General features: G+C 46.1%; 1 protein-coding gene across 1 annotated transcript in view; it reads left to right on the top strand.

The window, feature by feature from the left end:
• Nucleotides 1-16,648, top strand: part of TTC6 (tetratricopeptide repeat domain 6) — a 136,090-nt gene that overhangs the window by 19,700 nt on the left and 99,742 nt on the right. Inside the window, exons 8-10 of the mRNA XM_090034981.1 lie at nt 8,803-8,962; nt 11,053-11,157; nt 14,749-14,850. Coding sequence (XP_089891107.1) covers nt 8,803-8,962; nt 11,053-11,157; nt 14,749-14,850 — 367 coding nt within the window. The remainder of the gene's footprint in view (nt 1-8,802; nt 8,963-11,052; nt 11,158-14,748; nt 14,851-16,648) is intronic.

Genomic DNA, 16,648 nt, shown 5'->3' on the forward strand with positions numbered 1-16,648 from the left:
CACTCCCAGCCTCATCAATGGCTGCCCCTCTTGGCCCCAGCGTCCCGGCTCTTTAAAAAAAAAAAAAGAAAAGGTTCCACACTCACTGGCTGCTGCCAGACCGGGGGGGCGGAGGAGGCAACCCCTGTTGTACCCCACTGCCCTGTGCTGCCTGGACGGCTCTGCCATGAACCCCCATCCTCTGCCTGCTCTCCCAGCCCTGTCAATGGCTGCTCCGCTTGGCCCCAGCATCCCAGCTCTTTAAAAAAAAACAATGAACTCTGCACTCACCTGGTGCCAGCCTGGGAGGGGAGGGGGAGAGGTGATCCCTGCTGCACCTTGCTGCCCCGTGCTGTTCTGCAGTGAGCCCACAGGAGCCCCAATGGCTGCTGCTGCTGCTGGTGAGTGCGGGACTTTGTTTTGTTTTGTTTTGTTTTGTTTTAAAGAGCTGTGACACTGGGGCTGAAGGAGTGGACAGGGGATGGGGTGCTCGTGACAGAACCCCCATGCAGCGCGGGGCAATGGGGGTCACCCCCCCCGCCTGACAGGAGCTGGTGAGTGCGGGGCTTTTTTTAAAGAGCCTGAACACTGGGCCCAGGTGGGGCAGCTATTGATGGGGCTGGGAGAGCGGTTGAGGGGGTTTTCAGGAGGGTGGGGATAACAGTCAGGGAATGGGGCCTGGCAAGGTCTCCTTCCCCTCCTCTAGCCCCCACTCCCTACCCTCTACTTCCTGGCATGGAGCCCGGGTCTGGTTTTCTGTGGCGGTGAGCAGGGACTTCCTGAATCGTCGGATCTCCAAATTCTTCTCCAAATCTTTTCCAAATTGATTTGGAGTCTTTGAATTGGTTCAGACCTTTTTATTGGTCTCCTGATTCAGTTTAGATGAATAGATTTCCATAGTTGGAAAGGACCTATTAGATCAATGAGTCTGACTCCCTGCCCCAGGCAGGAAAGAGCACTGAGGTCAAGTGACCCCAGCCAGGTGCTTGTCTAATTTGCTTTTAAACACCTCCAAGGTAAGGGAAAGCATCACCTCCCTTGGAAGCCCATTTCATATTTTGGCAACCCTCACTGTAAAGAATTTCTTCCTGATGTCCAATTTAATTCTACTTTCCTTTGGTTTATGGCCATTGAGTCTAGTAACCCCGGGGGGCACCCTGGTAAACACAGTATCCCCTGTTCCCTGCTGACCCCACCCCAGTGAGTTTGTAGACAGCCACAAGATCACCTCTCAGCCTTCTCTTGTGGAGGCTGAAGAGATTCAGGTCCCTCAGTCTGTCATCATAGGACTTAGTTGCAGGCCCTCAACCGTATGATTTCATAGACGTTAGGGCTGGAAGGGACCTTGGAAGATCGAGTCCAGCCCCCTGCCCCAAGGACTGGAAGTCAGCAGGGATCATAGCATCCCAGCAAGATAGACATCCAAATGTCTCTTGAAGGCGTTCAAAGTAGGTGCTTGAACCATCTCTGGTGGCTGTCTATTCCAGACTTTGGGGGCTCGGACAGTAAAGAAATTCTTCCTTATGTCCAGCCTGAAATGGTCATGGAGGAGTTTGTGACTGTTTGACCTTGTCATCCCTTGGGGTGCTCTGGTGAACAGATGTTCCCCCAGATCCTGATAAGCACCTGTGATGAACTTTTATAGACGGCCACCAGATCACCCTGAGTCTTCGCTTTCCCAGGCTGAAGAGCCCCAGAGATCTCAGCCTCTCTTCATAAGGTCTGTTTTCCTGACCTCTGATCATGCATGTGGCTCTCCTCCGCACCCTCTCAAGTTTCTCCACATCCTTTTTGAATTGTGATACCCAAAACTGGACACAGTACTCCAGTTGTGGCCTCACCAAGGCTGAGTACAATGGGAGAATGACGTCTTGGGATTTGCTTGAGAAGCATCTATGGATGCAAGCCAGTGTTTTGCTTGCTTTACTAGCAGCAGCATCACATTGAAAGCTCGTGTTCATCTTGTTGTCAATCATGACCCCCAAGTCCCTTTCATCCGTAGTGCTTGCCAGCGTAACACTGCTGAGCCTATAAGGATGCTGCAGGTTTTTCCTCCCAAGGTGGAAAACCATGTATTTTTTGGTATTGAACACCATCAGGTTCTCATCTGCTCATTTTCTGAGCCTGTCAAGGTCAGCCTGGATCACCCTCCTGTCCTTAGGTGTGGACGGTTAACCCCAGAGTTTGGTGTTGTTGGGAAACTTAGCTAGTCTGCTTCTGATACCAATGTCCACATCATTTAATGAAGATGTTGAATAGTATAGGCCCAAGAACAGTGCCTTGAGGGACCCTACTGGTCACAGCGCATCACGACAATTGACTTCCATCAGCCTACCACAGAGTCAATTCCCCAGCCAGCAGATCATGGTGAGGATGAGGCCACAGTTAGCCAGTTTTGCCAAGAGGTGATCATGGGATACCAGATCGAAGGTTTTTTTTGAAGACAGTATATACGACATCAATCTCTTCTTCCATGTCCAGGTGATAGGTCACCTGGTCATAAAAGGAAATAAGATTGGCCAAGCAAGACCTACCCACAACAAACTTGTGCTGGCTATCCCTCAGGGTGTTGCCATCAGCCAGTCTGTTAAGAATGGCCTCTTTGATAATCTTTTCTAAGACCTTCCCCAGGATAGAGGTCAGGCTGATGGGCCTGTAGTTTGCTGGATCCACTTTCCTCCCTTTTTTGAAGATCGGCACCACATTGGCCTTCTTCCAATCTTCAGGCACTTCACCAGAGTGCCAGGAGTTCTCGAAGATCCGTGCCAGGGGCTGAGCTATGATGCTTATCAGTTTCTTGAGTACCCTGGGGTGTAGACTGTCAGGGCCAGCTGACTTGAAGGTGTGCAGCCTCTCAAGGTGTTCTTCACGAGGTCAGCTTTGATGGAGGGTAAGGAATCTCCATCACCTGGGCTTCCCTGTCCCGTAATGAGCAGGGGCGTCCTATGGGACTGGTGAAAGACTGGCGCAAAGTACCCATTTAGCAAGTTGGTTTTTTCCTCGGCGTCGGTTGTCAGTTGTCCCATCAGGTTTAGCAGGGGTCCAGTGTTGCCCTTGCTTTTTCTCTGCCTCCTCACATATCTAAAAAAGTCCTTGATACTTGTAGTTAGTTGGAGTTCCATCGCAGCCTTGGCTTTCCTTGTTCGCTTCATACAGGTCTGTATTCCTCCTTGGAGGTGGATCCAGTCCTCCATCCTTTGTCGGTCTTTTTTTTTAGATGCAGGAGGTCCGCTAGTTCCCTGGAGAGCCAAGGGGGCTGCTGTGCCCTTTTACTGCCTTTCCTCCGAGACAAAATAGATTTTGCTTGCGCATCCAGGATTGCTCCTTTGAGGAGCAACCAGTCATTCTGAACTCCCCTCCCCTTTGGATTGTGGCCCTTTAGGGCCTCACTGGTAAGCCTGAGTTTGTCAAAGTCAGCTTTCCTGAAGTCGAGGATTTCTGTATTGCTGACTGACTTGCCAGCTTTACATCAGACGGTGAAGGTGATCAGCTTGTGGTCACTGTCACCTGGCTTCCCTTTGATCATTAGGTTGCTGATTAGGTTGTCCCCCGTTGCCAGAACCAGGTCAGGCAGCGCTTTACTTCTCATAGGCCTGTAGACTTCCTGTGTCAGAGCTCATCCACGCAAGAGAGAAAGCTTTGGGACCACTTGGATTTGGCTGAGCACTGTTCCCTTGAGATGTCTGGGTAGTTGAAGTCTCCCGTGACAACCGTGCACCGGGAGCATGCAGCCCTCCTCTGAACCCTTTCCAGGTTATCCACATCCCTCTTGAAGTGCGGTGCTCAAAACTGGATGCAGTACTCCAGCTGTGGCCTCACCCACGCTGCATAGAGGGGAAGTATAACCTTGCAAGACCTGCTCATGATGCACCTACTAAGGCAAGAAAGAGTGTGGTTACTCTTACTTATTACCTCATGACATTGACAACTCATGTTCATTTTTGTGTCGACTATGACTCCGAGACCCCTTTCACTGCTGTGGTACTCAGAATGGTACTTCCCAGTCTATAGGTGTCTTGGTGAGCCTTTCTCCCCAGGTGCAGCACTTTGCACTTATCTTTATTAAATTGCATTCTATTCTGATCTGCCCACTTCCCCAGTTTATACAAATCCACCTGAATTCCCTTACTACCCTCTAGTGTGTTTCTTGTACCCCATAGTTTGGATAGAGTGCTTTCTACATCCTCACCCAAATCACCGAAGATATTGAACAGTACTGGTTCAAGGACAGAGCCTCGGGGGACACCATTGCCCACATCTCTGCAGGTAGAAACCAACCCATCCACCACCACTCTCTCGGTGCATCTCATAGGCCAGTTTCCCACCCACCTGACTGTGAAAAAATCCACGTTGCAGCTAAATAGTTTATTTGTAAGAATTGGGTGTGACACTGTGTTGAAAACCTTTTTAAAATCCAAGTAAATAACATCTACCTCTACTCCTACATCTAAGCACTTTGTGACCTGGTGATAAAAAGAGACCAGGGTAATCAGGCAGGATCTGCCTGCTATAAACCCATGCTGGTTGCCCCTTAGCATTGTGGTTACCTACTGGTCCCCCTCAAATATGATCCTTTATGATTTTTTCTAAGGTCTTGCCAAGAATAGAGGTGAGGCTAACCAGCCTATAATTACCTGGGTCCTCCTTCCTCCCTTTCTTGAAAATAGGGACCACGTTGGCCCTTTTCCAGTCCTCTGGGACCTGTCCTGAGCTCCAAGAACACTCAACCAGTTGTGCCAGTGGTTTTGCTATGACACTGGCCAATTCCTTTAGTACCCTGGGGTGAAGATCATGGGGGCCCACCAACTTAAATACGTCCAACCCCTCCAAGTGCTTCTTCACTAAGTCAGCACTAACCGTTGGTGGATTGATATCTCTCTCATGCCAGACTAAAGTCTCATTGGGAGGTATGTTTTTATCGGTGTCCAGGAACACTGATACAAAGAAATCATTTAAGAGCTCAGCTTTGTCCATCCTGTTTGTTATGAGTTGCTGTACTCCATCCTGTAGCAGCCCTACATTACCCTGCAGCTTCTTCTTGCTCCTTGTATACTTAAAGAAGGACTTTTTGTTACCCTTAATCTTTGTTGCCAGCCTGAGTTTTGTTTCTACTTTGGCCTTCCACACTGCTTCCCTGCAAGCATGAGCCAAGCAGATATACTCCTCCTTGGTGGCTGCCTGTAAGCCTCTCTTTTCCCCTGTAGGCTCTCCTGGATTTCCCTGCTCGGCCAAGAGGGTTTCTTGGCTCTTTTGCCTCTCTTTATGTGTACTGGGATAGTGCCCCTCTGTGCCTGCAGGATCAGTCCCTAGAAGAACTCCCACCCTTCCTGGACTCCCAACTCACCTATGTTATTACGCCATCGGGGAGGGGACTACGTAGAGCTTTAAACTAATCTCGGGCTGAATCTTCTCTGAATCAAATCAGCACTAGAAGCTTTGCACAGCCCTATTCCTCCCCAGATTTAGAGATGCCTAATGAACTGTTCTTGGTCCCACTGGTGAGCTGGAATTAGTGGAAAGTGTCTTTTGTTACTGGCCACTCCCTGCAGTGATGTTTCCCCAGGCTGTGATATAGTGGCTTTTGAGGCTCTTAGTCCCTGATCTTGGTCTGATTTCATTGGGAGAGGTTATGCAGAGCTCTCTGGTCATGATAGCCCTTTATAATTAATGAGGCTTTAAAGTTTGAAGTTAGGCACATGTCTAAACACCTTACCGAATTGGGGTCTCACCTGTGGAAACCAATGACATTGAATTCTCTGGAGTACTGCCATCTTGTGGCACTACGTTCTACCTAAAAACTTGTAATCTTTTCAGATTTACAAACTATGTGAATCTGCAAGGTCATAGGTATAATTTGTGTGACATTAGTGCAGACTTCTTTTGACAGTTGTCCCCATGGAGGTACTGAGGCATGACTAGCCCCTGCATTTGGTAAATTCTAACCGTACAAATAATCAAACTAGAGAGAATCTAGTGCAGAGGATAGAACTTTTTTTGTGCAGAATATAGTCAAATTCAAATTACATTGTCTGTTGTTACAGTAGCAATAGATGTGTTCTCTTTATGTGTGCAATATTAGTTTGGAGTACTTGGGCTGTCTCCTGTTTGCCTGTAATAAAGGCCAAACAAATTTGTACCTGTTTGTGGAATTTGTAGTGTGTCAGGCTTCAAATTTGCTGAAGCATGTGTCTTTGTTGCTTTAATAAAAGTCACATTTGTTAACTAAAGCATATGAAATCCTTACTGGAGAGAAGGCACTTCAGTTTACCATGAAATAAGGGTGTCAGGGTGAGCCATATCCCTGCTTGGGTCTGACCCTGGTAAGTTTATTTCATAGTACAGTAGAACTAAAGTTCCTTGTCTTTAATCTGTTTTTACTTTGTGATAATTCATGCAAATTAAGTTGCCATGAGAGAACTATTTTAGCAGTAAAGATAAGCTGAAATGTAGGGAATAGTTACATTTGTACATAAGCAAAGTTCATAAATGTAGTATGGTTGATAAGATTTATTTCAAGGGGAATTCCTGTATTTTTGCGGGAGTGCTGATTTTCCCTTTTTTCCCCCAGCTGGAAAAAGATTCTTGTTACATCACTGTTATTAATGCCTAAAACATTGTTTGTAGGACCCAAAATCCAATCAGTTCATATAGCAGCTAAGGTCCCTTTACATACCACTCTTGTAATGTAAACAGTTCTTAAAATGGAATTTACGTTGATTATGAATGAGAATCAGGTCCTTTATTATACTGTGAAGTTCAGAAAAATTACAAGGAAATATGAGATGAAAAAATAGAACTTTAATTCTCAACTTACAAAAGACACTTCATTACCTTAGTTTTTATCCCCCCAAAATAAAGCTATTTAACACCAGCAGATGTCAGTATCAGCATGTGTTGATGAAGTTAAAAAATCGAGTCAAATGTAACAAACTTTTATAGATAGCTATACATGTACATGGATATATTAAGTTATGAGTGTTCCTTCTTATTCTTTTGTAAGTGCACTAGATATTTCACCAGTTCCATTTTATTCAATAAGTGTATTTTTTCATAGTTGTAATAATGGGCCTGAAATAAAGGGTTAATTAATGCACTATGAAATCCAAAACCTGGAAATGAGGCGGCAAAGCTGTTTGGGTGAGGGTGGGGGTGTCCCCACCACTACTTTCAGTCCCACTGGAAGTAGAGAGTAGGGGGTGGCAGGAAGTGGAGAGACATCCTTGGTAGTGCTTCACTGTCTCATGTGCATGAGTAGGAGCAGGTGGGCAAGATTTACTCAAGAGCCATGTTCCATGAGAGCGCTGAGACAGTGTAGCTATATCCAATGGGTCTGATTAGCAGGGATCCTGGTTTTCTGTCTTAAAAAACCCCCAAATTCTCTTATTAAACCCCCAAATTCCATGTTTTTCCAAGATTAAAATGAAACACCACATATATAGGTATCAGTTGAACACAATGTTTTATTGATATATTTACAATTTTAAAACAATATGGAAGGCTACCAGTGTAGGGGTGTGTGTGTGTGGGGAAAGAAGGGTATAGGCACAGGTGATGTGGGGGGGCTAGGGGGGCACATGCCTCCAAACATTTCTGTGCCCACAGCGGGGTGTGGGGCTGCAGCTGGGCCATATCAAATCCAGGCAGGAGCTGCCTCTGTGTCCCAGCAGGCTGCACCCGGTGCAGGAGGGAGTGCTGCGCTGCCATGCCTGTCAAGTTGAGGTGCAACAGTGGTGGTGGTGTGGAGTTGTGCCCCTGCTGCTGCTGGGCATGCAGGGGATGCCTCACCTTGGCAGCCGTGGTGGTACAATGTTCCTTCCTGTGCCAGGTCCCTCCCACTGGTCCATGGCATGGAGGGAGGCTCTTGCTTGGAGCTGGTCCAGCATGGCTGAAACCATGCACCCCGCTGTGGGTGCAGAGATCTGTGAGGCACGTGCCTCCCATACACTGTCTTGCCTGTGCCCCCCCGCTGTGTTGCCTGTGCTTCTTACCCCCACAGACTTACCTGGAGGGAACAGCGGGAGCTGCTCTTTGCCATAAGTGCCTGGCTGCCATGCGTGTGGCATCCCAGCATCCTGCTCTTGCCAGCCCCAGGCAGCCCCTTGCAGGATGGAACTATGCCACTCTGCAAGTGGAAATCCACAGTTTCCTGAGTGTTTCTTCTTCAGAGAGAATTTCTGTGATTTTTCTTCTTTAAAGGAGAAAATCCACATTTTTCCACAACAAACAGAAAACCTGGATCCCTACTGATCAGACAACCCTCAGTTGAATACAGTGTCTAGAGCAATGCTTTGCCACCTAATTGGATTTGTGACACACCCTCCAGAATTTTTGTGAATGTGTAGCATACACAATTAATGTATATATTACAGGATTTATCACCTTGCAGAGGGTTCAAGCAGTGGGGGTGGAGACCAGAATAGCAGAGACAGGCCTGAGCCTGTGTTTATCTGCTTATCTCCACACACCTCATGGTACCCTTCAAAGGATCTGGTGGCACCCTGGTTAAGAGTCACTGATTTAGAGGCTTTGACACTGAGGTTTCATGCTTTATACTCTTAGAGAATAGATAACTATCCTTCTAGAAAAGTTTTCATTAATGTCAGACAAATTATGCTTATAGTATAATAAATAGTAATGGTAAACAAACGACTTGTGCGCTCTAGGAAAATAATTTTAGTAAGTGTAGCACATTATGTATTTTTACTTTTGGCTTAATCCTAAGGAAAAAATATCTGAATTCATTAGTATTTAAATGGTTTTCCTTAATTTGTTTTAAATATCTGACATCAGAGAAGCTTACTAATTTTTTTTGTTCTACGGCAGAATTTGTTATGAAGGTATTCCTGTTTCAGAACTATTCCAGGAAAATCAGGAAGGTGGGATTCATGTTTTACCTCCACACACATCAAAAAGTCTAACTGAATGGCAGAAAAAAGCTGAGTATTATGTAGAAAAGCCAAGACTTGAACTCTTAGGAGAAAAAGTAAGAACTGATTCTCATAAAATATGCATTGTATTTCCACAGTCCTGCAAGTAATTACATAAAGCCTGAAATAAAATCACTAAATCATTTTGTTTGCATGTGACATGCATGAAAAAAATGTAGGGGAAGTCTTCTGATCCTTATAATTAATTCCTGTAGATTTTTATCACCCATATTTTTTATTTACTTAAATCCCAGGTGAGGTTTTTTTCCCCCCCGAACAGCATGAGGGAAAAAAAGCCTTCTCATAGTTTCAAATACCAGCTTGGGGAAGACAGTAGTTTAGCTCTGGCTTTGGCCCTGAGCTTGGAGCTGAGTTGCCACTTGGCATGTGGCCAGCTGAGACTTTACAATGAGGGCGAGAGGGCATGCAGGGGAGATCTGCCTGTGTGGCTTGGCAGGGAGCAGAGGGGAGACTGCATTGCCTTTTCTACCTCCTTCTGCCCTGAATCTGGCCCCTCCAGCTCTGACCCAAGCAGGCTCAGGGCTGCTGCTGCTTCTGTCTGCCTGGGCAGGGTGGGGCTTGGGCACAGTGGGACTAGACCAGGCCAGGGTCGCTGCTGCTGACAGCCCTGGAGCTGGAGTCAGAGCCAAAGCAGATCAAAGCAGCAGAAGGTAAGAGACAGGGAAGGGCAGAGTGTGCAAGTGGCAGGGGTTAGGCCCAGCCATGGGATAGGACAAAAGGGCAGGGTGACAGGAGACAAAGGGGAACAGGGGGATAGGCACAGGGAGGGAATAAGGGATAGGGGGCAGGTGGCATGGGACATATGGCAGGGGGAAAACAGCAGGGATGGCAGGTGGAAGGAGGGGAAGGCACAGACCTGGGGGACAGAAGGTGTGGGGGTAATGTGGTGGGGAGAAGTGGCAAGCAGGGCCAGGTGGCAAGGGGGATGGGGCAGACACAGGCACTGATGGGGGATAAAGGTCAGTAGGGGGTAAGCAGGGAAGGTAAGGGCTGGGGGTTTGTCCCCTTGCCCTGTGTTGCTGCTTTCCCCATTACAGCAGTTTGGGGGATGAATTTAAATTGATTTTCCACTAGTTAGATCCTATACATGGAAGAGTATAACAAATTTATAATTTTCCATGTATAGAATCTAATATTGTAGGAGGGTTTTCTTAAATTCAAAATCATTTTGGATTCAGGTGAATATGGTCATATCAAAAGCACAATAGAGGTTTTTATGTGCAGTGATACAATCTTTACTGCTGCTTCTTTATTTGAAATGTTATTGTATGGGAACATATGAATTACCACATTGGATAGGACCATTTAGTCCAGAATCCTGTCAAAAATAGGGTTATTGACTGCTTCATAGAAAGGGAAACAATCCCTGCAATAGGCAGTTTGGGATCAACCTGCACCTAGAGGAGTTTCTTTCTTAGGCCTGAATCATTAAAGGTTGCCACGTGTTCCAAATCATGTGTTTATGTATTTTATAAACAATGACTATCACCACCTCCTTCAGCTGTATTTTGAAAGCAGTGTCTTAGCTGTCTATCTTAAATAGACAGTTCAGTTATTTAATGCTTAGTGCCTAAGTCCTGGACCAGGTGAGATTTAAGATGCTCCCTGATCCTTAGTGTTTCTTATTGGTGGGCTTAGGTGACTTCTTCCACAACTGCTTGGCATTTTTGGTTCCCTTTTTGAGGCACCTATGTATTGTGAAAGTAGTTTGGGTGCCTTACACTTAGGGGCATAATTTTTGGGGGGTTTTTACATTTATTTCTGGTAGTCAAACTATTACTAAAATGTTCTAATGATTGGGTTAGAAGCTTGTAAGTCTTTCACATGATAAGTATAAAAATAACCACTTTTTGCATGGTAGGCACTTCAATTAGGCTCAGGACTGGCAATTAGCAACAAATTAAAATCAAACAAACAATAAAGAATAACTCTCCAGTGTACTTTATTTAGGTTGTGAAGTGTGTCTCATTTCTTGATATCATACTGGATGCAGCTGTTCTGTAAAGCCTATTAAATGTATAAGGGAATTTTATCATGGACCAGTTATTTCAAGTTATAATAACATAAGGATATTTAACATCTAGTTTGGTTTTTAATATGTAACTTAATTTTATTGGTTTTAAAGGTTTCCTTTTACTCAGAGACTCTTAAAACATTTTGGGCTCCAGCTCCACCAAAATTTTCTGCTCCCATCTCTTTCATGAAGCAAATGTTGTTTCCCAAGTATAAGGTAAATAATTTTCAATGTATTCTCAATTTGTTACCATTTCTAGATGCTTATATCTCTTTCTCTTAACACAGGCATAGCCAGCCAGTGGCATGGAAGCCACAAGTGGTCTGGGTAGCTTCTGTATTTGGCATGCAGCAGAGTGGGGAGGGGTCTGGCGGCGGAGTGGCAAATCGGGCAGGGAATAGAAACCAGAGCAGCAGATTGGGCAGGGGAAGGAGATTAGAGTAGTACTTGGAAGGTGTAGAGCTGATTTGTGGCACACCTGTTAAAAAGGTTGATTCCCCACTGCTCTAACACAACTTTTGGTAACTATAGTAGCTGATATTCTTTGTACTGCTGTTTACCAAGATTTCTGTATTAGTGTGTATATTTAGCAATGTAAATCAGTTATGATTATATGACCATGTATACAATATATTTCTTAAAAGTCTTTGGTTTAACTTCAGTTTTCAACCATTATAATGATCCTAGTACTAACTAGATTTTTAGTGGTTTTTGCGCTCTTGTAATATATTACTTAAGTTGATTGTATTAAGTCTTACATTTTTCACCTACTTTTTGTGTACTCAAGTATGCTATTTTAAAACTTGCGTTCTCTCTTTTAAAACAATTCTACAGCTGCTTTACTTTTGTCTCTGGTACATTTTCACCTATCCTCATTAAAACATGATAAAAAAAAATCCTTGTAGACAGTGAAAATAATTTAAAGACAGCATCACTATGTTGTTTTAATTAGTGGTGCACCGATAGAGATTTTTTTTGGCCGATACCAATAGCTGATTTTTAAGAAGGCATATCGGCCAATAAAGATATGATCCAATTTCTGATATGCATCCCTTGAAGATTAGGGAAAGGGAAGGGGCGAGGGGGGCGAATTGAGGCCCCTGTGGTGAGGGAGGAGCTGGGGCAGGCATTGGCTAGCCAGGGTGGGATGGGGTGCAGGATGGAGCCGTGGCTCATCTGGGGTGGGGTGTGGGGAGGTAGGGGTGGCTCCGACTACTGTGTGCACCCCAGGAGGGCACAGGGGGCAAGTGCTCCCAGATCTTCTCAGGGTGGGGTGAGTTGCTGCTGTGGGCTGGGCCAGGGATGTGTTTGGGGGGGGGGGGGAGACTATGGGGTGGGGCTGCAGCCACCCCAGTATTCACCATAGCCCTTTAACCTCCCCTCCCAGCACTGCTGCTGCCACCTGCCCCAAGCGCAGCCCAGCCCAGCTCAGCCCCTGCTAGGAAGGGCCCAGTGCAGCTCCAGCCCCAGCCTGCAATGGCAGCCTGCCCCGCCTTGCGCAGATCCAGGGGCACATGCCCCCTGTGCCCTCCTTGGCTGTGTGCAGGAGGTGGGAGCTGCCTCCCCTTCCTTCCTACCTCCTGGATGAGCTGCTAGTGGCTCTGTTGCATGTCCCTCCCCGGCTGAGTAAGGCCTGTCCCAGCCCCACTCCCTACCTCATGGCGGGGGCCTCAATCTGCCCCCCCGATGTCCCTTCCCTTCCCTCTGCCTTCCCCTTCCACCAGAACAGATTTACTAGCTGGACGCAGTGCTCCAAACTGCTGGGCTGCAATCCTTGCTGCCTATGTGCTGCACTATGGCTGTGGGTATGCACAGGACATTTATTGGTCTTGTCAGGCAAAGAAAGCCGATTTCCAATATAGTCAATTTTCTTTATAGTGGTGCCGATTCAATATCAGACCGATGTATCCGTGCACCTCTAGTTTTGATGTTAATGTTGTTTTATAATAAAATATTTAAAGAAGTTTTCAGTCTTTAAAAGCTTGAGACAACCCTTGATAGACTCAAGGCAGATCTCAAAAGATATCGGCTCTTAGTTTTCACTTGTTTTTTGACTACATAAAAATAATAGAGCAGTTTTCTTGTTGCAGAGAACTTGGACCACAACAAGTCAGAATGTTTTGACACTAAGGATTCCTCTTTGAAATTTATGGGTATATTTTGTGAATCATGTTTGTACACATAACAGTACTAACATGAGTGGCACCCCACAGCACCTGTAAAAAGAACGTTGGAGCACCCCACGGTGTTGTGGCATCTTGGTTGAGAACTGTAGCTGTATGGTAACTGTAGCAGGGTACTGAGGTGCCTGCTACTTGTGGAGCAGTAAGTGAGGAGCCCAGCTGCAGGTTGCCTGGGTAACCGGTGGGAGTCAGCTGACTGGAAGGGGCAGGACCTGGCTCCCATATAACTCCCAGGCTGAAGCCAGGCAGGCAGTTGCCGGCCAGCAGCCATAGGGGTAGGAACTCTGCCGGAGTGAGAAAAAGGAAGAGGCTAGAATGCACAGGCAGTTTGTTTGGATGAGAGATGGAGAAACCCGGTGACAGACTTGAAGGTGATTATGGCCAGATGGCTTAGGTTTATGTTATAGCCAAAGGGCTTGAGTTTGTGTTGACGGTTTACAATTGGGAGCCTGGGTGAGGCTATAAGGGGATGGAGGAGGCCTCATAAGGGAGCCATGGCCATGTGGAGACCCCAGAGAAGCCCCGGAAAGGGGGCTGCAGAAAGCCAGAGTGCCTGTGGGGCGTGGTTGTGAGACAAGGTTGCGGAAGCTATAGCGCCTGTGGGACATGATTGCAAGACAAGGCTGTGGAAAGCCAGAGCGCCTGTGGGGTGCGGCTCTGAGACAAGGGCTGCGGAGAGCCCGAGTGCCAGAGAGGGTACAGAGAGTGAGATAGACCAAACAATGTCTGGTACATCTGTGAGACTTGGGTGTGGTACAGGGGTGGTTGGAGCCATGCATAGCCCATAAGGCTGGGGTGTTCGGAACCCCATTGTATAAACAAGGATTGGGGTAGCAGGATCTGTGACCAGGAGGACAAGAGCAACCTCCCTTTAACTTTCATAAGATCACGATGTGGTGGGCGAGAACTAGGGTGTGTTAATGCAACCTTGGCACGGTAGGGGTCGCTAAGGGAGAGCACGGGAACCCTAGGATGTTTTCCCCTGCCTGGTACAGTAACAACGCACAGAAAAGATGACAGTTATGGGAAAAGGGATGCCCACTCAGTGCTGCTGGCATTCAAATAGAGTGGCACTCAAATAGAACTCTAAAAAGTTTACCCTAATAGCTGTAGAGAAGCCACCAGTCCTCAGTCAGTGCTTCAGTGCCAGAGATTAAATAGAAAGGAGGACAATTTGTTTTGCACAAGGGAGTTCACATACAGAATAGATCTGACATGCTGAGTTTCTGTGCTGGTTCTTCTTACCCTCAGTGTGAAGAGTTTGACCAGAGTGAGTAGTGCTCTGGCTGTTCATTCCTAACTGGCATATGGTGCCTTGGGGACCATTGCCAGCTGGCATAAGTTGCTGGGGCCAAACAGAGGAGGTATTTTGGAAATTCAAGGAGCTGTAACCAGTTGTCTGATAGCTTTGTTCTCAGTTGCACTAAACAGATTTTGAATACAGTAGGAATCTGGTATATGCTGTCTGTCAGGAATGTAGTATAAATTTGAAATTAAGTAGTAGTTCTATAAAAACTAGATTAACTATAGTATGTGTTTAGTCATTGGTATTTTACTGTATTTACTGCAGCAGACATGGCAAGGATGTACAACTTAATGCATTTTAAATTTATTGCTGTTACAGAGCAATGTTATTGAGGGTGTTATAATAGAAGACTTTTCTTCTGACCATCCAGAGGAAGACGAATTAAAGTCTGAGGAGGATAGTGACATTGACAGTTATATGGTGATGTATATTGTTCCCCATGTCTTCTTTTCCAAGGGTTAAGGGATCACTAAACAATCCTTAGTTGTTAGATAGAGCTGTTATACTTAAAAGTATTGAGGTCTCAATTAACTTTTATTGGCACTTGCATTAAGTGTACTTGTAATACAGTATTTAAATTTGTTATCTCTTTCAGAATGGACAGAAAATATTCTATCTCACCTTTTATGGCCTCCGATTTCCTTGATTTCAGGGAGTTTTATCTTTTAGAATAGATGATTACCATAAATTCAATTATTCCCCAAGACTTGTGGGAGAAAACAAACATTTCTATATAGATAGATAGATAGATAGAAATGCTAATAAGTTGTTTTGGAAAGAAGTGGAACTGAAATGGCTTGCTGTCATTAGATAGCACAACTTTGAGTCACATTAACTAACATGGTGTTAAGCTTGGCTTTGTGGAGATCTCTTACTCTGTGTTTAACCTCACATCAGCTGTTGTTGATAAACTCTACTGGAACTATAGGTTTAACCATCAAGCTGACAATGTAACATCAAAGGCAGAAGGCTTTGAAATTTGCAGGAAAAAGGATCCCTCTTCTCAGAGGCTGGAAAGAAGCTATGTTGATTAACTAATCTTTGGGTCCTAATTTTGACTGAATCTTGACCTCGGAGACAATGAGCTGTACTTCAGTTTATATTTGGACAGAACTTTGTTGTTTATATTTGGACAGGATTTTGTGGAAACAGAAATCTGAGTGAGGGTGAGTGCATCTCCATTCTTTTCTTCTATCCCAGAGATGCTGAGGGACTAGTATGTGACTCCTGCGGAACAGGGAGGGATAGGTTGGTCTTCCCCCACCAACACAGAGCCTTGGAATCACTGGAGAGAGTGGCTTAATGGATACCCTCTTCTGAGAGTTTTAGTACCTGATGCTAGAACCCATCCAGGAGTTATTGTTCAGATAAGGTCAGCTTTGTTGGTGGTGGGCCACCTGGATTCACATTTATGTGCGAGAAGGGTGGCAATAAGAAGTCCTTCTTCAAATACATAGGGGGTAAAAAGAGGGTCCCGGGTAATGTGGGGCCCCTGCAGGACACGGTGGGCAACTTAGTCGTCACGCCTGATGACAAAGCTAACATATTTAATGATTTCTTTGCCTCTGTCTTCCTAAGTAGGGACCAGTTCAGCCACCTCCCTGCTGGGCCCCCCTCGGGCCCCGGGAGAGACACGCCTGGGCCAGGGGTTAGCGAGGAGTTAGTTAGGGTACTTCTGGAGAGGCTGGACGTGTTCAAGTCCGCTGGTCCAGACGATCTTCACCCTAGGGTTCTACAGGAACTGGCCGAGGTCATTGCGGGACCCCTGGCGCGGCTCTATGAGCACTCGTGGTGCTCTGGTGAGGTGCCGGAGGACTGGAAGAGGGCCAATGTGGTCCCTATCTTCAAAAAGGGAAAAAAAGAGGACCCGGGAAATTACAGGCCAGTTAGTCTTACCTCAATCCCGGGTAAGCTCTTTGAAAAAATTATCCTGGCACACATCCAGGAGGGCCTTGCGGGGGAATGCATGCTCAGGGGCAACCAACATGGGTTCATCAGTGGCAGGTCTTGTCAGACCAACCTGGTGGCCTTTTACGATCAGGTCACCAAATCATTAGACGCAGGGGTTGCTGTGGATGTAGTCTTTCTGGACTTCCGGAAGGCTTTCGACACTGTCTCTCACCCTGTCCTCATCAAAAAGCTGGGAGACTGTGGTGTCGATGCCCACACAGTCAAATGGGTCGCCAACTGGTTGGAGGGCCGCACCCAGAGGGTGGTA

Source organism: Crocodylus siamensis, chromosome 2 (assembly GCF_052110815.1).
Source record: "Crocodylus siamensis isolate JL-2025a chromosome 2, ASM5211081v1, whole genome shotgun sequence".
NCBI lineage: Eukaryota > Metazoa > Chordata > Crocodylia > Crocodylidae > Crocodylus > Crocodylus siamensis.